This window comes from Arachis stenosperma, chromosome 3 (genome assembly GCF_014773155.1).
Source record: "Arachis stenosperma cultivar V10309 chromosome 3, arast.V10309.gnm1.PFL2, whole genome shotgun sequence".
Classification (NCBI taxonomy): domain Eukaryota; kingdom Viridiplantae; phylum Streptophyta; class Magnoliopsida; order Fabales; family Fabaceae; genus Arachis; species Arachis stenosperma.
The window spans coordinates 168,971,000-168,991,574 of NC_080379.1; the positions used below are offsets into that span (position 1 = coordinate 168,971,000).

Genomic DNA, 20,575 nt, shown 5'->3' on the forward strand with positions numbered 1-20,575 from the left:
AATTAACCAAACCACTCTATGGTTTGAGGCAAGCCTCACGTCAATGGTTCAATAAATTTTGTACAACACTAACCCATCATGGATTCACCCAATGTAAAAATGATTACTCATTATTTTCGTTTGGTGACGATCCATCAACCATTTTTGTATTGTTCTATGTCGATGACATTATCATAGCTGGACCTGACAATGACATCATCAAAAGAATTGAAGCAAAACTGAAGGTAGTCTTCAAGCTTAAGGTGCTCGGTGACTTAAAGTTCTTCCTTGGTTTGGAGTTGGCAAAATCCATCATGAAAATTTTTTTGTCCCAACGTAAATACACCCTTTCACTACTAGAGGACACTGATTTCTTGGGTTGTAAGCCTGCTGCCTCTCCCATAGATGCAAATTTGAAGCTTTGCACAAGTGAACGGGAAACCTTGGCAGACCCATCTGCCTATCGCTGACTCATTGGTAGATTGATGTACCTAACAATCTCCCGACCGAATGTAGATTTTGCTGTCACCAAACTAGCATAGTTCATGTTTGATCCTCGTGTCCCCCATCCTTGTATCACGTTTGGCTTAGCACGCATACATGTGACTGCAGTCTATTCCAGTCATTGCATTACCCATGTCGACACGCCTGGCGGCATGTGTAGCTGCGAGCATTAAGTAGGGGCATTTCATCGATCCCTTGTGCAGGATGGCATCTGTTTTCAACGTATATGAGATGGTGCACGCCTGAAGTCCCACCCGACCATGCGATGGAAGGCAAGGGAAGGCCAGTATCTACTCGGCTATGGAATGAGATGGATGTTGTTGAGTAAACAGAGAAGAGATGTGGGCTATGCTGAGGGGAGGGACACACGAAATGAGGGTGTCCCAACGCACAACTATCAGATCAATGAAAACCAGCGGCTTAGGATTTAGGGCTTTGCATTGCAAGGTTGTAAGTTTTATGTATAATGAAACAATCTGTGTTTTTACTTATTATGTCCATCTCTGATGTGTAATGAAACAATCAGTCGTTTTATTTAGTGTATCTGTTATTCTTTAGTCTTATTGTTTTCACATCTACTTAAAGCATTAACGTTAGGCATGACTGATGAATAATCAACTTAAAACATTAACGTAAAAAGCATACATGAATAATCAACTAAAAAAGCATAACTGATGATCATAATATCTAGAGTCATACACGAATAATCAACTAAAAAAGCATAACTGATGATTGTAATACATAATCAGAATGTACAGTACATAAAAAAAGCTAATCCATACTAAACACTAATGCCGTCCTCCTGCTGGATCCAAATGGTGTCCAGTCCCACATCTACGAGGACAAGAAACCCTCAGAGGACGAGCTGGACGAGGACAAAAACCTGGGTGGCTTGTAGTGGGGGGTGTCTGCTGTGGTGGTGGTGGTGTAGGAGCTGGTCCATGCACAGTGAAAGTGGAGGATGTGGCCCATGCACGGGTGGCAGCGGAGGAGGAGGTAGCCAGATTGATCCCAACAAAAGTGGTTGTGGTGGTGGAGGTAGAGTCTGGTAATACGATGATGGCACAGATCCATACTGGTGGTGGCTTGGCGGTGGAGTCTGATAATACGATGATGGTGCTGACCCATATTGAACGGATGCACCGCTCGATGATCCTGGTATGTCAATATGGTCTCTCTGCTATCGATAATGACCTGCAAACTCATCCATCGCATCCCCAGTCGCACCAACGATTTGGAACATGTCATCGAGGTTTATCTTAACATCTGAGCCAATGTCGAACTGGGCCTGGTCCCAGGAGGTGTCATCAGCCAGGTGGTGACTGGGGATGGAGGTACCCAGGATAAGAGTCCTGGCCATGTCGGCCTCATGCTCAACATAGAATGCTTCGGACGGAATCTGACGAGATCGTATCCCTTTGGACTAAAACACGGGGACCTATAGTAGATCCACGAGATAAGAAGCGGCATACACCCCGCAATGTCAATCACATCACGCCTTGCCGCGGTGCACAATGAGTGATATGTATGTCAGAACAGTGTAGATCCCTATGACAACTAGTTGCAACGGTCAAAATCCTCTAACAGTGGCAACATCTCAAAGGGACAAGTGTAACAGACTTGTCCGTAAACAGGAAACCCCCAATGAGCATCATCAAATAGCACCGGGCGTATTGACGGAATGTATCCAGAGCTGCACCTTCTGCAATGTGTGCAACCCTATCCCTCAACCAGGTCATCCTCACCCCAAAAACCTACTTCGCTCCTTTTGACTGTGGTAGCGGCCTGTCACCAAGTAAATCCTTAACCCACTCCCACGTGGGGTGTCTATGCCATCACTAGAAGTCTCTGATGCAACCCCCGATCGGCTTTCCACCAATGCGCAGACCAATGTGGTAGGCAACATTCTGGAGCGTAATGCTGACCTCACTCCATGAAAGGTGGAACATGTGAGTCACGGGCCTCCACCACTCGACAAATACAGAGTTAAAAAAATTATCAAATATGAAATCGTTGAACTCTATTGCATGCCTGAATCCAGCCTCTCTTATATAAGGCAACATGATGTCCAACGGGGGGAGACCTAAGGTCACACGGCGTGACAACTGTAACTGTAGTCTCTGAATTCCCATAACATTTACTCTCGCATATTAATCTCGTCTAAACCGTTAATTGTTGCTACAGATTACTAAAAATTATAAACCACCTAAATAAATAATTATATTAAATGCAACAGATACCTATTAATTAGACTAACATGTTAATTGAGAGTTACTTATTTTATTTATTTAACTTAACTCACAATTTTTTATCTATTTTATTTATTTAACTTAAGTAACAATTACTTACAATCAACTATGTACATTATAAAACCATACTAGGTATACCAATGAAACTAATATAGATCTTTTAACTTAATTTACTCACCATACATATCCCATTAACTAAGTTATTAACACTAAACATTTAAACTTATTATTTATTAAAAATAAAATAAAAAATTACTAACTTCAAAGTCTAAAGCTCCAGCTACATGCCAAGTAACATTCAGTCTGTTGATGTCTCCTTCGCGGACATATTTTTGGGAGGCCATACTTTCTGAAGGAACTCGAACTTAAGCGTTGAGAACGTCACAAAAACTTAAAAAATGATGGTTATGCACAGCAATCTCGAATGCTGTGACATTATATAAACATGCGAGTGTATCTCGGACGTTGAGATCTCAATCACGGCGCATGTACATATCTCGCGGTGTTGAGACTCCATTCGCTTTTTGCGCATATCTTAGGTGTTCAATACCTAATCTCTGTCCTAATACATATCTCAGATGTACCTAAGTTATGACTCGGCGTCACCCAGCCACATATATTCGCTTTTGAATTATACCCTCAGCATCCAAGATATATCTCGTAATGCAATTTTATAAATACCTCACTATTTATGTATTTTTGTAAATAAAATATTTATTTTATTTAAATAAAAAATCCCTTATTTTCTCCCAACATGGCGGACAAATTAAAATGGGACTGCAACTAATTCATCTTTTCCTCCTACATTGTAAGTTGTAACTTGCAACATCGAGATCGAGAGTGCTTCTAGTGAAATGAGTCAGCTACATTGTTAAACTTAAGTGGGCTGGGCAAATCTAAAATTTGTTGAGTTTTAAAAGGCAAGAATATCTCATCTCCTTCATGCTTCGTTAGATCTTGTATAATTCACTGGCAGTAATTGTTGGGAAAAGGACCGTTATAGAGCTCCATACCTTGAAATCACTTTGGTTTGGGAGCCATGGAGTACTTTTTTATTATATTAATTAATAATTAATTTAATCATAACGATTTTCAACCAACAAGTCTTTTTGAGAGTCCATAAATCTTTGGGGACGTGGCAAACAAGACAAAACAAGAAAAACGAGGGAGGACCGGAGGAGCGCCAATACGTCTTTGCAACTGCTAACTTGAAATTCCAAGCGATCATGTCAGACGGCGTCGTACTCAACCTCCACTTCGCCGCCACTCCTCCTTCTTCTCAGGGGAAGGAGAAGGAGATAAGGGAGACACTCTTGCTGGCTTACAGGACCCTGGGAGTCGTCTTTGGAGGCCTCGTGACGTCACCGCTTTATGTTTATCCTTCAATGCCGTTGAACTCTCCAACCGAAGATGACTATCTCGGCATATACAGTATCATGTTCTGGACTCTCACTCTCATTGCGCTTGTCAAGTACGCCACCATTGCCATCCATGCTGATGATCACGGTGAAGGTATTACTTACTACAACTCCTTTTTCATCACATCAATCAATTTTTCAATCTTAACCTATCTGAGTTCGGTACAGGTGGAACTTTTGCCTTGTATTCTTTACTTTGCAGACGATTGAATATTGGAATCCTTCCATCTAATCAGGTATATTCTAATTCAAGTACTTATTCACGCATAGAAAGGGGTGTTGAAGCACAATCTTGGCTTGCCAAATTGTTTGAAAGAAGCATAGTTGCTCGACGAGTTTTGCTCTTTCTTGCTATGCTAGGAACTTGCATGATTATCGGTGATGGCATACTTACGCCTGCAATTTCAGGTTTGGTCAATAATCTTTTCCAATAATTTGGTGGCTTTTCTTATTGAAAATGTTTTCATTAACTCAGCTTTGTAAATTCATTCTCAGTGTTATCAGCAATGGATGGACTAAGAGCACCTTTTCCCTCAGTAAGCAAATGTAAGTTTTAAATGTATACAGTACTATTGTGACTTTGTGAGCTTAAGTTGCAGATTCCATAGTTTAGAAAGTACAATAAAACTTTGGAAGGTTTGCTTCTTTTGTCGAAATTTTGGTTTTTTATGTGAAATACAAAGCTATAACATCTTAATGGTGCAACATAGGAAGTGATTTTTGCTTGGCAGAGTAGATTAGAGCTTTATGACATTGTCAGACAATTTGCTCTCCTGGTTTATATAACCATTATTTCTGTTTTGGCTCATGCTGCTGCAGCACTTGTGGAAGCACTCTCTGCAATTGTCTTGGTTGTTTTGTTTTTATTGCAAAAATTTGGCACATCACGCGTGAGTTTCCTCTTTTCCCCAATAATGGGTGCATGGACCTTTTGTACCCCACTTGTAGGAATTTACAGCATCATACACCATTATCCTAGTATTTTCAAGGCTATATCTCCTCACTATATTTTCCATTTCTTTTGGAGAAATGGAAAAGCTGGCTGGCTTTTACTTGGTGGTACTGTCCTCTGCATTACAGGTATGTGTGTCTCTTATCATCTTGATAATATTCATCATCATTGTCCATTGATACAGAAGTAGGAATATTATCTTTCAATTCAAGGACTTCTTTGTTTCTCTGTCAATTCATGTTATTATATTATCAACTTGGCTTGCTCTGGATTGGCTATTGCCTAAATTTGCTATATGAGAATTGTGCAAAGAGAGACTTGCAACTTAATGTTTGAGATGAAAGATTTCCCTTTCTTCTGTATGTGGATGTGCAATGTGTATTTTCGTAGTATCTTTCCCTTTGTTCATTCTTAATTGTTCACTTTGACAGGTTCTGAGGCAATGTTTGCTGATCTTGGTCATTTCAATCAGAGGTCTATTCAGGTTAACTTTGTTTCATTTTATTTTTTGGTATGCCTTACAAAGCTATGATTCCTTTTCAGCCAATTAACAGAATTCTCACCTTTTCTTCTTTTGTATTTGGTAACAGATAGCTTTTCTATTCACAATCTACCCATCTTTAGTTCTCACTTATGCGGGACAGACAGCATACTTGATCAAGAATCCCAATGACCATGATGATGGATTCTACAAATTTATACCAACTTCAGTGTACTGGCCTATTTTTATTATTTCTACATCAGCTGCAGTTGTTGCTAGCCAGTCATTAATCTCAGCTACATTTTCCATCATCAAGCAATCTGTGGTACTGGATTATTTTCCTCGAGTAAAGGTTGTACATACATCTCACAGTAAAGAAGGAGAGGTATACTCTCCTGAAGTGAACTACATCCTGATGGTCCTTTGTGTTGCTGTAATACTCATTTTTGGAGATGGAAAAGATATTGGAAATGCTTTTGGTATGTCAGTTTCTATTTCAGCTTTCACTATGTCACAACTTGAAAGCTGTCTTCTAATCTGTAACTGAAACTACTTGCTGTCTGTCCTCTGATGTTGGTATATGACATCTATTGCAGGTGTCGTTGTGAGCCTAGTAATGCTTATCACCACTATATTACTTACATTAGTCATGATCATGATATGGAGAACCCCAGTTGTGCTGGTTACCCTTTACTTTGTTGTGTTTTTCATCATGGAAGGGGTTTACGTCAGTGCTGTTTTCACTAAATTTTCTGAAGGTGGATGGATTCCTTTTGCCATATCATTTGTCCTTGCATTCATCATGTTCGGTTGGTTTTATGGTAGACAAAGAAAAATCGAGTATGAGATAACCCAGAAGATAAGCTTTCATAGACTTGAAGAACTTTTAGCTGACCCTAGTGTTCAAAGGGTTCCTGGAATATGTTTCTTTTATACTAACATTCAAGATGGGTTGACTCCTATTCTTGGCCATTACATTAAGAACATGAAATCCCTTCATAAGGTCACCATATTCACAACTCTCAGATATTTATTAGTCCCTAAGGTTGATCCACATGAGAGGATTGTAATCAAGAAATCAAATCTCGAAGGGGTGTATGGTTGTGTAATCCAATATGGCTATGCAGATGCTCTACATTTTGAAGATGATTTTGTAAGTCAAGTTATTGGTAGTTTGATACTACATATAAAAAACTGCTCTGGTAATGCTGAACCTGATTCTCAAGAGATTGAGCAAGAAGTTTCCAGTTTAGAAGAAGCAAGATGTGCCGGGGTTGTTCATGTTCGCGGAAAGACTAGATTCTACATTGGCCTGAACTGTGGTTGGTTTGATAAAATCATGCTTGGTTTCTATGAATTCATGCACAGCAACTGTAGATCCGGTTTGCCTGCGCTTCGGGTTCCATTACAGCAAAGGATTGAAGTTGGAATGCTATACGAGGCTTGAAGGGTTAAAATATATTGAAGCAGTTATTCAGTAGCTTCACTTGTTCATACATAACATAAACAGGGCAAAAGATACCTGAATTGGATTAATATGTACGTCACTCAAAATTACCCATATACTTGTATTTCTTCTTTTCAAAACCATTAACTTAGTATGTTGATTTTTGCTTCCTTGGTACCTAAAAGTCTATTGAAGCTCAACTAATCTATACAAAAATAACTGAAGCTGAGCTAATTTTACTCGAATCAAGTCAACTTATGATCTATTAAGGTGTCGGTTATTTAAAGTCCCGTGTTGATGAGATAACCACATGCTACTACTACTACTCTTTTTGTTAACGACTTTTGATCTAGTGATAAAAAGGATGGTGTGTTTTGAGTTGCTTTATACTAGAAGACAAGAGAGAGTGTTAAATGGACCGTCTAACAAAAAAGTTGAAGCAGTAATAGGGAGGGAGTCGAAGAAGATGGGGAAATGGAATCAAGCGCAAGAATAAATGAAGAATATGTTCTTAGAATAAAACAGAAACACATGGAGTTGTGTCCACTGTACAGGAAAGGGAATCACACGCTCATGTTCATATAACATGTATATTGATTGACGTCGATTTCTTTACCTTAAAAAAGCTTCGTTGGTCTGGGATTGTTGTTATAGTATTAATTCAGTCAACGATCTTCTCATTCGCTCACTCATTCACTCACTCACTATTTATTATTTATTCATTGCCGTGTCGTAGTTGTACGTGTACTTGGTTCATGAGTGTCCCTCAAACCATTGAAACGTGCAAATCGGATCTATATGACACATACAAACAACACAAACATCATTATTGAACAAGTTGGCACCCCCCTTCTCTTCTCTCTGTGACTCTGCTGCCTGCTGAAGCTGACATCTCAGTTTGGTTTGAATGGCGGCAGTCACAGCATCGGTGATTGCTTACAAGCTCATGGAAGAACCACAACCTTTTTCCCTTGCTGATGTTGCTGCTGCTGCTGTTGCTGCTGCTGATGCCTCTTCTCCGTCTCCTTCTTCTTCTTCTTCTGGTAATTTTGCAGAGACTGGGAATCCATCTGATGCGGTCGTCTTCTTTGGTATCAGTATGGTACTTGGGATTGCATGCAGGCACCTCCTCCGCGGCACCAGAGTCCCTTACACTGTTGCCTTGCTCATCATTGGCATTGCCCTTGGTTCCATAGGTACCTTCCCCTCTTCTCTTATTATACTTGACCTTTTCTCTTTCAGTATTTATCTATTGAATTTCAAGCATCAGGTTTTGAACCCATATGGGGAAAGTTGACTTTGCTGGATAAGGATAGGCTGCCTTATCTGTGTACAAAGGGGTAAAGAAAAATAGAGAGGAGACAACATATTTGCCTACTTTGCAATGTCATTTGGATCAGTATGAAAACGATCAGGACAAATTAAGGAGGTGTTTTTTTTTTTTTTTTTTTGGGGGGGGGGGGGGTGTAATAATCTATACACTGTTTATATAATAAGCACCCGTTTGCCTTTCAATTTTTTTTTTTTGGAAAAAAAGTGCATGACTGATTAATTGTTAACTCCTGAACAGAGTATGGTACTCATCATCGGCTGGGAAAGATTGGGGATGGAATTCGTATTTGTAAGTTTGTTCTCTTTTTATTCAATTTATTCTGGAATTTAAGCACTTCCCATTAAAAGAAAACCAAGTGCTTTTCATTTTACTACTTTGAAACATGTGTATTGACATGACATTTTGAAAATCTTCCAACTTAAAGAGCTTTGATCATCACTTCTCGTTCTTTAAAATTCATTGAAGGAACTAGGAATTCTACTTTTTTATATGCAGGGGCAGAGATTAATCCAGAACTTCTGCTGGCCGTTTTTCTTCCTGCTCTCCTTTTTGAGAGCTCATTCTCAATGGAAGTTCACCAAATCAAGGTTCTTTTCTCCGAATTTTTGTATTACTACAAACTGACTTTAGTTATAAAGTGATACTGTTATGCCAGTTCCTAGCTCATATATGTATGCATGCTTGTAATATTATTTTGCTTTCAGAATATTGACTGAACCTCAGTTTCCGTTTTGGTTGGTGTTGTAGAGGTGTATTGCTCAAATGATCTTACTAGCTGGTCCTGGAGTTGTGATTTCAACCTTTTGTCTTGGAGCTGTTTTGAAGGTATGTGAACCAATGTGTTCATATTTCATCGGTGATATGATACTGATATGATTATGTAACCCCCTTGGCATAATGCAGCTAACTTTTCCATATAATTGGAGTTGGAAAACATCACTATTGCTTGGGGGACTTCTGAGCGCAACTGATCCTGTTGCAGTTGTAGCTTTGTTGAAGGAGCTCGGTGCCAGTAAAAAACTAAGCACAATAATTGAAGGCGAATCCTTGATGAATGATGGGTATTCTGATTTAGTTCCTTTTCTCTTCATTTAATTGGGATATAGGAACTGGCTTCAAGCCTTTAACACAGAATGAAGTGATAAATGATATTCTTTTGGAGAAGTCTTTTCAGTTTTTTCTTTGATTAAGCTGTATCTTCATTCTTTTCCAGGACGGCTATTGTGGTTTATACTTTATTCTATCGAATGGTTCTTGGTAGCACCTACAATTGGGTTGATGTTATCAAATTTCTAGTGCAAGTCTCATTTGGAGCGTAGGTTTCACCTTCTTTATTGTTTTACCAGCAAAAATTATTTTTGCTTCTGTGACCCTCTCTGCTCTTGCACCAGTGTAGGAATTGGTGTTGCTTTTGGGATAGCATCTGTTTTATGGCTTGGGTTTATTTTTAATGATACAGTGATAGAGATTTCCCTTACACTTGCCGTTAGCTACATTGCTTACTTCACTGTAAGTTGCTTTTAAACTTGGATTAGTAGTTGAAAGATTGTATTTGTACTATGAATAGTTATGCAAGTGGTATCCAATCGTTTATATACCTTAATTTATTGCATGCATGATGCATCTTTAAGTAAGATGAGAGGTTATATCTGTTAAAAACTTGAAATCTTACAATCATCTTTGGTTTTTGTCCTTAATGCTTCTATAGGCTCAAGAGGGTGCTGATCTATCTGGTGTTTTGACTGTCATGTCGTTGGGAATGTAAGTCGATCTTTAGCATTTATCTCTTAATATTTGGAATCTAGTTATTGAAATTTTTCTACAGGTTCTATTCTGCATTTGCAAGGACAGCTTTTAAGGGTGAAAGTCAACAAAGTTTACATATCTTTTGGTATGTTTCTTGCTTCTACTTGTTTATATAAATTATATACTTATAGGACATCATTCTGATTTTCCTTATTTTCAACAACATTCATTCTAGTGATGATAATAGGAAATAGATAAAAGGAATCTAATTATCTAAATCTATGTAGAACAGTAAATACTTATTTTACTGACTGACTTTATTTTCTCCAGGGAAATGGTTGCATATATTGCTAATACATTAATTTTCATCTTGAGGTAAGATCATAAATGGATTCTGAAATCATAACAATCAATTGATATAACTTGTGAATCAAGCTTTTCATACCCTTTTTTATTATTATTTTTTATGTTATCTTCTTTTTGCAGTGGAGTTGTTATAGCTGAAGGAGTACTTGGTGATGACAATGTCTTCCATCATGGTAGTATTTACCTCTTAAATTATCTTCTTTGCTCAGTAGGCCATTGATTATACTCTCACTTTTCCATTTAGTTGCTCTTGATAAAAATGTATGTTTGTTGAGTCTAAAAGACTCACTGCAAATTCTTGGTTCTGTTGAAGGAACATCATGGACCCACCTCTTGCTTCTCTATGTTTATGTTCAAGTGTCGAGATGCATCGTAGTTGGTGCATTATTTCCCTTGCTAAGGTATTTTGGATATGGCTTGGATTGGAAAGAAGCTTGTATTCTAATCTGGTCAGGATTGCGAGGGGCAGTTGCCTTGTCACTTTCATTATCAGTCAAGGCAAGTATTCAATGACTAATGAAAGCTGCATTTTTTAGCCAAAAATTTCTTCTCCTTTATTGCTAATTTTCTGAATTTCTTTATGCACATACTATCTTATTATTAGTTTAATCTTTTAATTATTAAATTTTGGGTTTGTTCAGCGTTCAAGTGGCCGATCACTTGAATTGACTCCAGAGACAGGAACACTGGTATGTTCTGGGTTTAGGATTTAATTATGACTTTACAAGGACATTAGATTCATCACTCAAATACCTTTTGCTTGTGCAGTTTGTTTTCTTCACTGGTGGTATTGTGTTTTTAACACTTATAGTGAATGGTTCGACAACACAGTTTGTTTTACACTACCTTGACATGGACAAGTTAACAGCTGCAAAGGTCAGCATTCCAGATCTTCTAAGTTCAGCTTATCTTCTTGCTCTAAGGGATAAAACATTCTGTTATCTCATGCATTAAATGGTGCCTTAATGCTTCAATTTCTATCTTACTTGAGAAACAATATCTCCACTCTGATATAAGGATATACCTTCAGAAGTCTTGTCTTTCAAGTTATATTTGGCCTTTGCCCTAATAATTTGATCGTATAATTAACAGAAACGTATCCTTGATTTCACAAAGTATGAAATGTTGAACAAAGCACTAGAAGCTTTTGGTGAACTTGGAGATGATGAGGAACTAGGGCCTGCTGATTGGGCCACAGTGAAGAGATATATCTCCTGCTTAAATAACATTGAAGGTGAACGTGTTCATCCTCACGGCACATCTGAAAATGATACTAATCTGGATGCTATGAATTTGAAAGACATACGAGTACGCCTTCTCAATGGTTAGCAACTTTTACATTATCCTTATAGTCTGAGTATGATAGTTTTCTAATATTATGAACTTGATTGCTTCAACCACATTAGTATCATGACTAATTTGAGAGCTTGTTGCTCATATTAGGTGTCCAAGCTGCTTACTGGGAGATGCTTGATGAAGGACGAATTTCTCAAACGACAGCTAATATTCTAATGTTATCTGTGGAGGAGGCAATAGATTTGGCTTCACATGAGCCTCTATGTGACTGGAAAGGCTTAAAAACTAATGTTCACTTTCCAAATTACTACAAGTTTCTTCAGTCTAGTATGCTTCCACCAAAATTAGTTACATACTTCACTGTGGAAAGGTTGGAATCTGCATGTAATATTTGTGCTGCGTTTCTTCGTGCACACAGAGTTGCTCGACAACAATTACATGACTTCATAGGTAGTTTTTTTACCTCACTAAGTTTTGGCTTTTTATCTTACGAAATACTATTTGCAGCTTCTACTCTTTTTGTTGCCTCTATTCCATATAGTTTCTTCTCCTTAACTTGCTGTGAAAAATAGAATACAAATCTTGTACTAATAAACACTGTAAATCCTGGTGACAAGCACCCTGGTTTAAAAATATACAATATATAGTTAGTTGCTGATTTTCTCTGCATAAAACTTCTTGTGTAGGTGAAAGTGATGTTGCTTCTGCTGTTATCAATGAAAGCATTGCAGAAGGAGAAGAAGCACGGAAGTTCCTGGAAGACGTTCGCCTAACATATCCTCAGGTATGCAAGTTAAAAAAAATTATCCTCCAATATTATCTTGGTTTCAGATCAATTTAAATTTCATAATCCATCTTTTTTTATTGTTAAAGAGGGTTAAATAAACTCTTTTTTTTTTGCTCAATTTGATGTGATTGCTGTCATTCAGGTCTTAGGAGTTGTGAAAACAAGGCAAGCCACATATGTAGTTCTAAATCACTTAATTGAATATGTTCAAGACCTTGAGAAGGCTGGGATTTTGGAGGAGAAAGAGATGTTGCATCTGCATGATGCTGTCCAGGTATCCTCTGGTGATATTCATGCTTTTCTCTTCATCTGTTACCTTAACGATTCGCTCTTCTCTGGAATTATAATTGTGTTGTTCATCAATTAATGAATTTGTTTATTTTTCAGACTGATTTAAAGAAATTACTCAGAAATCCTCCTTTGGTGAAGCTTCCTAAAATAACTAGTATGCATCCTATGTTGGGCGCTCTGCCTTCTCCGGTTCGTGAATCACTTATAAGTGGTACCAGGGAAATGATGAAATTGCGTGGCTTGACACTATACAAGGAAGGATCAAGATCAAATGGAATTTGGTTAATTTCTAATGGAGTGGTAAAGGTAATAACTAAGAAGCCATTATGTTCATGAAGTTTGCATTATGTTATCTGATTAAACATTCCAAAGATTAATGCTTGGAAAATATTTCGGTCTCTCAGTGGGAAAGCAAGGTGATAAGAAACAAGCACTCTTTCAATCCAACTTTCTCGCACGGGATCACATTGGGTCTTTACGAAGTGCTGACAGGAAGGCAGTATATCTGTGATGTCCTCACAGATTCCGTGGTGTTCTGCGTCTTCATCGAAGCCGACAAGATAGTTTCATGCCTTGGATCAGACCCTTCCGTGGAAGACTTCCTGTGGCAGGTATGATTAGTTAGTTTGCTATGACATTAAATCATTAACACCCTTATTATATGTTTTGGTGCCATGCTAAACTAAGTTTATCATGGTTTTCAGGAAAGTGCTATTTTCCTTTCCAAAGTATTGCTTCCCCAGATATTTGAGAAAATGTCTATGCAAGAACTAAGAGCCATGATTGCTGAAAGATCACAAATGACAATATACATAAGAGGAGAGACAATAGAAATACCGAATCATTCGGTCGCATTCTTGCTAGAAGGATATGTCAAAACTCAAGCTCGTCAAGAACTGGTAACAGCACCAGCAGTCCTGCTCTCTTCACAAGGGAATCTAAGCTTCCACAGTTTGTCAAGTTCAGGTATTTGATCTTACTGTCTTGAAAACTTTGTGATTATGGATGAAGTAGAAAATGAATTTGATAAATCTTTTACCTTGAATTATACAAACAGGTATCAGGGAAAGTAGTTTTTCTCATCAAGGATCGTCTTATCTAGTTGAAGCTAGAGCAAGGGTAATCATATTTGACATTGCAGCATTTGAGGCTGATTCTCCTCCTGCTAGAAGATCAAATTCGTTATTATCACATTCCATGGAACATCCCCATAGAACCTTACGTAGCAGAGAACACAGCGGTCTTATGAGCTGGCCTGAAAACTTCTACAAGCAGAAGCCCCATCGGCACAATTCCGAAGGGAACGGCCGACAAATAACTAATTTGTCTGCAAGAGCAATGCAGTTGAGCATCTACGGGAGCATGGTATGTTGGTTTCATGCAATTCAACATGCCATTTATTGTTTAGTAGTTGCTTGATCAGCAAGCAATGAGAATTAACATGGAATGCTGATATGTTGTTGTGTCTAACTTGATTTTATTTTGATGGAAGGTGGAATTACGGATCCCTGGCCGGAGCCGAAGTTCGACGAGCAATCAGACTAAACCGGCTCTTAGTTTGTCATACCCAAGCATTGTGCCACAACAGGGGCGTCCACTCTTGTCAGTAAAATCAGAAAGTGCTGTCACTGCAAAGAAGGGCCGTGAAGTGAGTGACTTAGCACAACAAAATGCTCCAAACCAACCTCTACAAAACACTGAAAGTAGAGTGCAGCATCATGGAGATTACTCAAGTGATGATGATTCAGTTGTTGAAGAAGATCTTCTTGTCAGGATTGATTCTCCAAGCACCCTATCTTTTCCCCATTCTTGACTTGAAGGAATGGGACAGTAGCTGAGATATGTAGTTGTTTTGTTTAATAAATGCTGCTTTCGTAGAAACATTTTTGTACATAATATATTTGTAAGCGTGAAATTAAAGCTTATGATTGATCATGTAAACTTTGCAATTCTAAAGAATGTTGATTTCACCGTTTTGTTGTGCAGATGAATAAAATTTTGATAAGAAAAGAAAACTATCTTGTTCATCTTAGTTTGTTGAATTCTGACTTGAACTTTCCTTTTAATTATTAATCTCTTCTTAGTTGTTTTCCCTTTTGCAAAATCTTTTATTAATTTCCAATCAAATGTTTTAACCACTAAATGCACAAATATAAATTAAGTATCACATAATTGGTGAACCGTGAACTAGATTTTTTACTTGGATAAATATTAAAATAATTTTAATTTTACGACTTTTGAGTCACATGACTCGTCACATCCTTTTGTCACCTTCGAAAATAGAAGACAAATTATTGAAACAAAGAAGATGAAAAAATGAAAAATACAAACTTACAAAGGACAAAACACTATTATAAATTTGTCTTATTAGTAAAAATTTATAATTTTTTTCTTTGTTAATTAATTTGGTCATTTACCAAAATCTCTCTCTCTCTCTCTCTCTCTCTCTGATTTATTTCTTATCTGATTGTGAAGCTTGAAGAAAGCAGAGAAACAAGAAGATAGAAAGTGCAGGGTGTGTGTGCGCCATGGGAAGGGCCCAGTTCTCGACGCTGCTCTTTTCTCTCGCGATTCTAACCTCTCTCCTCGCAACTCATGTCAGATCCGATGCTTCAAACCACCGTTACAACGAAGGTGACCCTGTTCCTCTCTACGCCAACAAAGTCGGTCCCTTTCACAACCCTAGGTATGGCCCTTCCCCCCCGCCGATCCGTTTCGATCCTATTCAATCTCCTCATTTCGAATCTCTGATTCTGAAATTGAAGATTCCTTATTTATAGGATCCCATAGGCGTCAACTGCGAAATGATTCTGTTTCTTGAGTGTGCATGTGTCTGTGTGAGACTGGCGTTGGTGTCTGATTCTATGCTTAGTTTTGTTTTGGCTTCTTGTGTTTTTCAACGGTTTGAGCCATTTTCGGTGTTTGGTTGTGTTCAAAATGTGATATTGTTTCAGAATTCTTGTTGCTTTTTATGGTATTGAGGTGAAGTTCTTATGGGTTGTTATGGTCTGTCTATGTTTATCATTCTAATTTCTTATTTTATTTATCTGTTTGGTTTTCAGTGAAACTTACCGGTATTTTGACCTGCCATTCTGTTCAACAGGTAGGTGCTGAATTTATTCTTCAGCTCTTGGTATTTATTGCTCCCTTTAACCTTTATTACTGTATTTACTGGTTTTAGTAGAGCTTATGCATCATTATCTCTCTCTCTCTCTCTCTCTCTCTCTCTCTCTCTCTCTCTCTCTCTCTCTGTAAGTATTAATGACAAATGTGATTACTTAACAAGGTAAGCATGTGAGAGATGAGTTAGACCCTGTTAGTTTCCTCTTTTTTTAAAAAAAAAAAATTGGAAGGCTTATTCATTCATCTATCTGAACAGGGAATATGGCAATATGCTGCTTTCTTAAGTCATTTTCCTGCTTGTATTAGATTCTTAATATATGTATCCTGAAATGAGTAAATTTGCATGCCAGGTCGTGAGAAAGAAAAGACTGAAGCACTTGGTGAGGTGTTGAATGGAGACCGCCTTGTGAGTGCTCCTTATGTTCTTGACTTCAATAAGGATAAGGACTTGATATCTGTCTGCAAGAAGAAGCTCACAAAGAAGGATGTTGCTCGGTTCCGAGAAGCAGTTAAAAAAGATTATTACTTCCAAATGTACTATGATGACTTGCCAATCTGGGGATTTATTGGAACAATTGACAAAGAAGGGAAAAATGACCCCAGCGAGTATAAGTATTTCCTTTACAAGCACATTCAGTTCGATGTTCTATACAACAAAGATCGTGTGATTGAAATCAGTGCCCGCATGGATCCTCATTCTGTTGTGGACCTTACTGAGGACAAGGAAGTTGAAACTGAGTTTCTTTATTCTGCAAAATGGAAGCCAACAGATATTCCTTTTGAGAGGAGAATGGAAAAATACTCTCAGTCTTCTTCTTTGCCACATCACTTAGAGATTCATTGGTTCTCAATCATAAACTCCTGTGTAACAGTTCTTCTTCTGACTGGTTTTCTGGCCACCATTCTCATGCGTGTCTTAAAGAATGATTTTATGAAGTATGACTTGTTATTGAGCAACGGATTATAATCTTATTACTTAGAGCGTCGCTCTATTAATTTTCTTTTTCTTGTATCTTATCTGCTATAATTTCCCCCAGATATGCACAAGATGAGGAAGCTGCTGATGATCAAGAGGAGACAGGGTGGAAATATATTCATGGTGATGTTTTCCGGTTTCCGAAGAATAAATCATTGTTTGCAGCTGCCTTAGGTTCTGGTACTCAATTGTTTGCTCTGTAAGAATCTTCTAATGCCCTTTTACCCTGTGTATGTTGAAGCTTGTTTGCCCAATATAAGTTGTAAACTTTATCGAATGTCATTTCTATTTCCATTTGTTTGTGCAGTACCATTTTCATTTTCACTCTTGCACTGGTTGGTGTATTTTATCCCTATAACCGAGGAGCTTTATTTACTGCACTGGTGGTCATATATGCTCTCACGTCTGGCATTGCTGGCTACACTGCTACTTCCTTCTATATTCAACTTGAAGGGACTAATTGGGTACACATGGATTTCTGCATTGATGGTTGCCAATGGTTGGATTTTATTGATAAAATACCTGTGAATGAAATTATTTATAAATTTATTTTCTTGTTTTACAGGTTAGAAACTTACTGCTGACAGGATGCCTCTTTTGTGGCCCTCTGTTCCTGATGTTCTGTTTCCTTAACACAGTTGCAATTGTTTATAGCGCAACTGCTGCTCTGCCATTTGGCACAATTTTGGTGATTGTCCTAATATGGACATTGGTAACTTCACCATTACTTGTCTTGGGCGGTATTGCAGGGAAAAATAGCAAAGCCGAGTTCCAAGCACCTGTCCGCACTACAAAATATCCCCGAGAGATTCCTCCTCTGCCTTGGTACAGGAGTACCATCCCCCAGATGGCAATGGCTGGATTTCTACCATTCAGTGCCATCTACATCGAGCTGTACTACATTTTCGCTAGTGTTTGGGGCCACAGGATTTATACTATTTACAGCATACTTTTCATTGTCTTCATTATTCTCTTGATTGTCACTGCTTTCATCACTGTGGCTTTGACATACTTTCAACTTGCTGCTGAAGATCATGAATGGTGGTGGAGGTATGCAATTTTGCCTTCTGTTGTAATTTAAGAATTTTACAGTTCATATATCATTATATTATGATTTTCACCACATATAAATATTATCTTACATAAATCAGAAGTTCAGTTAGTTTAAAAGGAAACCGCCAATGACTAGGAAGAGAGTAGAAAATTAAAATTTGTACTAATATAGAGAACAAGAAAGAGCTTTCCTATCTTAATCCCTCCCTCCCTCCCTCCCTCCCCCCGCCCCCCCCGGGGGCCGTCCACGGGGAAATGTTCCACTTTCCTAATAGAAATTTAGAAAATATAGGATAAATATAAAATTAACCTTGGTATTCTTTTGTGGGTGGCATTGTGAGGTTTTCATTGATGGATTGATATTTCGGCATTCTGGACTAATGCATACAAAACTTGGAATTAGTTGATTATTTAGTTTGCATTTTGGATTTGATTCGGCCTTGGCCTAACACTTGTATTGGATCTGATCTGAGGCCCATTGACCCAATAGTGCCACCAGTCAAGGCCTTAGTATTGGGTGAGCTGAGGAGCTAATCACATAAATGTGTGTTTTTGCCAATTATTCTGTTTCTTCGAAATCTTTGCTGTTCTAAATCATTTGAAGATAGCAGCACTTTAAACATTATAGTCCCTTATTTAGCTTTTCTCGTCCTGATGGGATGGTGATATATGTTTTTTTAGGTCTTTTCTGTGTGGTGGATCAACTGGTTTGTTCATCTACGGCTACTGCTTGTACTACTACTATGCACGATCAGATATGTCTGGTTTCATGCAAACTTCGTTCTTCTTTGGCTACATGGCCTGCATCTGCTATGGCTTCTTCCTCATGCTTGGCAGCGTAGGCTTTCGTGCCTCGCTGCTCTTTGTCCGCCATATATACAGGTCCATCAAGTGTGAGTAGTTATGTGGCTGAACTTTAACTTTTTGGTAAGTTTTATAGTATTGCTGTTAGCTGAAGAGAGAAAAAAGTTCTATGATTTTTCTTCTTCTTCCTCCTCTTCTTCTCTTTCATAAGGTAGGTTATATATAGTGTACCTGAGAGCAAGAGAAGCATCGACTCCTTCCTTGAAATGGTGTCATGTTCCTCTTTGCTCTTTAACTGCATAGGCTTGGCACTATAGGAATCTTTTTGTAACCATGGGATTTTAATATTTGATTAATTAACTGTAGTTCACTGAAATTTATTTGACGTATCTTGTATCAGTTCAGTTAATTTCTTCTTAGCTCTCTGAAACTGGAAATGATTTTTTATGCTAATCCAGATAGATATTTATTGAAGGGCTTATTTAATTATGATTTATAACATATAGGAAATATATTCTAACTAGCAAATACTAGGTGCCTTATTAATTATTTTAACAGAAAAAATGGTTTGCATAATTGTCATTAAGAAATATATGAATTAATTTTGGCGCCAGTGTTTTATTTTCACGAGAAAGTTAAGTCATTTTGTCTAGGGGAAAATAACGGATCACAATCATTGACTTGTGTCTGAAATAAAATAACACTTAAATTACAAAGATTTTCCAGTTTTACTAAAACAAGTTCAAGAGATCCATTAGTTTTGTGGGACACAATGAGAGAATACTTCCAAATTTAAGTTGATAAGCCGGGTATAAGTTGAGTATCAAATAATCTCACTAAAAATAGAGACTAAGTTTTGACTGACAAAGATTAAAGATTTCAGAATTTTTCATCAAAAATTCGAACTCCCAATTTGAAGCCGGAAGTGAAATGAAATGTGTAATCAAATTCTTACTAAGCCAGTCTCACGCTGCTTGAACCAAAGCCGTATTTATTACTTGAACCATGTTGAGGAGAAAAGGAGGATATGATAAAAAATTAGAAAAGAAGTATGGGCTTAAAGGTAACTAAAGTAAATTGATGATTCTTCTTCTTCAATATTCATCAATTCTTTTACCAAGTATATATATATATATATATATATATATATATATAGAGGTGTAGTCTATGGTGGACACAAGTTTTAGTACCTATGGTAGCTATGAACTTCACAAAATGATATTTTCAACTAAATAAAATAAAAAATTGAAACACGTTTTAGTTCTATTAATAAATAATGATATGTTTATGAGTGTAAATAAAAGAAAAAATTAGACCATTTATCATATTTCTTGACAAAAAAAATGATCTATCGTTTTCTCTCGTCGTCGGAAATGAAGTCGCTACTAATGTCCAAAATTTAAAAAATGATAGTATCTAAAAATACTTACATTGCATTAATATTTTCGTTATCTACTTGTACTTTTCTTTTTTGTAATTACTAATTTTAAATTTCACTTTACTAATATTAAAATTTAATTAATAACAGTAACTTTAGACTTCAAAATTTTTATTGCAGAATAAAATGATTATTTTAATTAAAAATAAAAGATATAAATAATTATTTATTAACATGAGAAACAAAATTAATGCAATGTAAGTATTTTTAGATACTATCATTTTTTAAATTTTGGGCATTGGTAGCGATTTTATTTCCGACGACGAGAGAAAACGATAGATCATTTTTTTGTCAAAAAATATGATAAATGGTCTAATTTTTTTTTATTTACA

At 37.2% G+C, this 20,575-nt stretch overlaps 3 protein-coding genes across 3 annotated transcripts; all 3 read left to right on the forward strand.

Annotated features, from left to right (window-relative positions):
- Positions 1 to 3,550: 3,550 nt before the first annotated feature.
- Positions 3,551 to 7,265, forward strand: LOC130970281 (probable potassium transporter 17). The gene is made up of 7 exons (XM_057896312.1): positions 3,551 to 4,244; positions 4,319 to 4,558; positions 4,646 to 4,696; positions 4,970 to 5,230; positions 5,534 to 5,586; positions 5,693 to 6,062; positions 6,180 to 7,265. The coding sequence occupies exons 1-7, from the start codon at positions 3,959 to 3,961 to the stop codon at positions 7,028 to 7,030; spliced, it is 2,112 nt and encodes a 703-aa protein (XP_057752295.1). The 5' UTR covers positions 3,551 to 3,958; the 3' UTR covers positions 7,031 to 7,265.
- A 453-nt stretch (positions 7,266 to 7,718) lies between these two features.
- LOC130970279 (sodium/hydrogen exchanger 8) lies at positions 7,719 to 14,881 on the forward strand. The gene is made up of 23 exons (XM_057896311.1): positions 7,719 to 8,226; positions 8,601 to 8,651; positions 8,859 to 8,950; positions 9,111 to 9,188; positions 9,267 to 9,424; positions 9,577 to 9,678; positions 9,755 to 9,872; positions 10,072 to 10,124; positions 10,189 to 10,254; positions 10,440 to 10,484; positions 10,596 to 10,648; positions 10,789 to 10,973; positions 11,117 to 11,164; positions 11,244 to 11,351; positions 11,568 to 11,799; positions 11,919 to 12,221; positions 12,458 to 12,555; positions 12,701 to 12,832; positions 12,946 to 13,155; positions 13,254 to 13,460; positions 13,554 to 13,815; positions 13,907 to 14,214; positions 14,342 to 14,881. Exons 1-23 carry the CDS (start codon positions 7,938 to 7,940, stop codon positions 14,660 to 14,662), a joined length of 3,519 nt encoding a protein of 1,172 aa, XP_057752294.1. The 5' UTR covers positions 7,719 to 7,937; the 3' UTR covers positions 14,663 to 14,881.
- A 393-nt stretch (positions 14,882 to 15,274) lies between these two features.
- LOC130968839 (transmembrane 9 superfamily member 3-like) lies at positions 15,275 to 19,214 on the forward strand. The gene is made up of 7 exons (XM_057894313.1): positions 15,275 to 15,535; positions 15,912 to 15,952; positions 16,323 to 16,908; positions 17,010 to 17,147; positions 17,256 to 17,412; positions 17,514 to 17,998; positions 18,683 to 19,214. Exons 1-7 carry the CDS (start codon positions 15,378 to 15,380, stop codon positions 18,900 to 18,902), a joined length of 1,785 nt encoding a protein of 594 aa, XP_057750296.1. The 5' UTR covers positions 15,275 to 15,377; the 3' UTR covers positions 18,903 to 19,214.
- The last annotated feature ends 1,361 nt before the right edge of the window (positions 19,215 to 20,575 follow it).

What these genes read in the sequence shown, in the direction of transcription:
- LOC130970281 (XM_057896312.1), top strand. Translation starts at nt 3,959, where the DNA reads ATGTCAGACGGCGTCGTACTCAACCTCCACTTCGCCGCCACTCCTCCT. An exon ending in TACTGTCCTCTGCATTACAG is followed by an intron (nt 5,231 to 5,533) that starts GTATGTGTGTCT and finishes TCACTTTGACAG; the next exon opens with GTTCTGAGGCAATGTTTGCT. An exon ending in TCAATCAGAGGTCTATTCAG is followed by an intron (nt 5,587 to 5,692) that starts GTTAACTTTGTT and finishes ATTTGGTAACAG; the next exon opens with ATAGCTTTTCTATTCACAAT.
- LOC130970279 (XM_057896311.1), top strand. Translation starts at nt 7,938, where the DNA reads ATGGCGGCAGTCACAGCATCGGTGATTGCTTACAAGCTCATGGAAGAA. An exon ending in CAAAGTTTACATATCTTTTG is followed by an intron (nt 10,255 to 10,439) that starts GTATGTTTCTTG and finishes TATTTTCTCCAG; the next exon opens with GGAAATGGTTGCATATATTG. An exon ending in TTCGCCTAACATATCCTCAG is followed by an intron (nt 12,556 to 12,700) that starts GTATGCAAGTTA and finishes GCTGTCATTCAG; the next exon opens with GTCTTAGGAGTTGTGAAAAC.
- LOC130968839 (XM_057894313.1), top strand. Translation starts at nt 15,378, where the DNA reads ATGGGAAGGGCCCAGTTCTCGACGCTGCTCTTTTCTCTCGCGATTCTA. An exon ending in CCTGCCATTCTGTTCAACAG is followed by an intron (nt 15,953 to 16,322) that starts GTAGGTGCTGAA and finishes TTTGCATGCCAG; the next exon opens with GTCGTGAGAAAGAAAAGACT. An exon ending in AACTTGAAGGGACTAATTGG is followed by an intron (nt 17,413 to 17,513) that starts GTACACATGGAT and finishes CTTGTTTTACAG; the next exon opens with GTTAGAAACTTACTGCTGAC.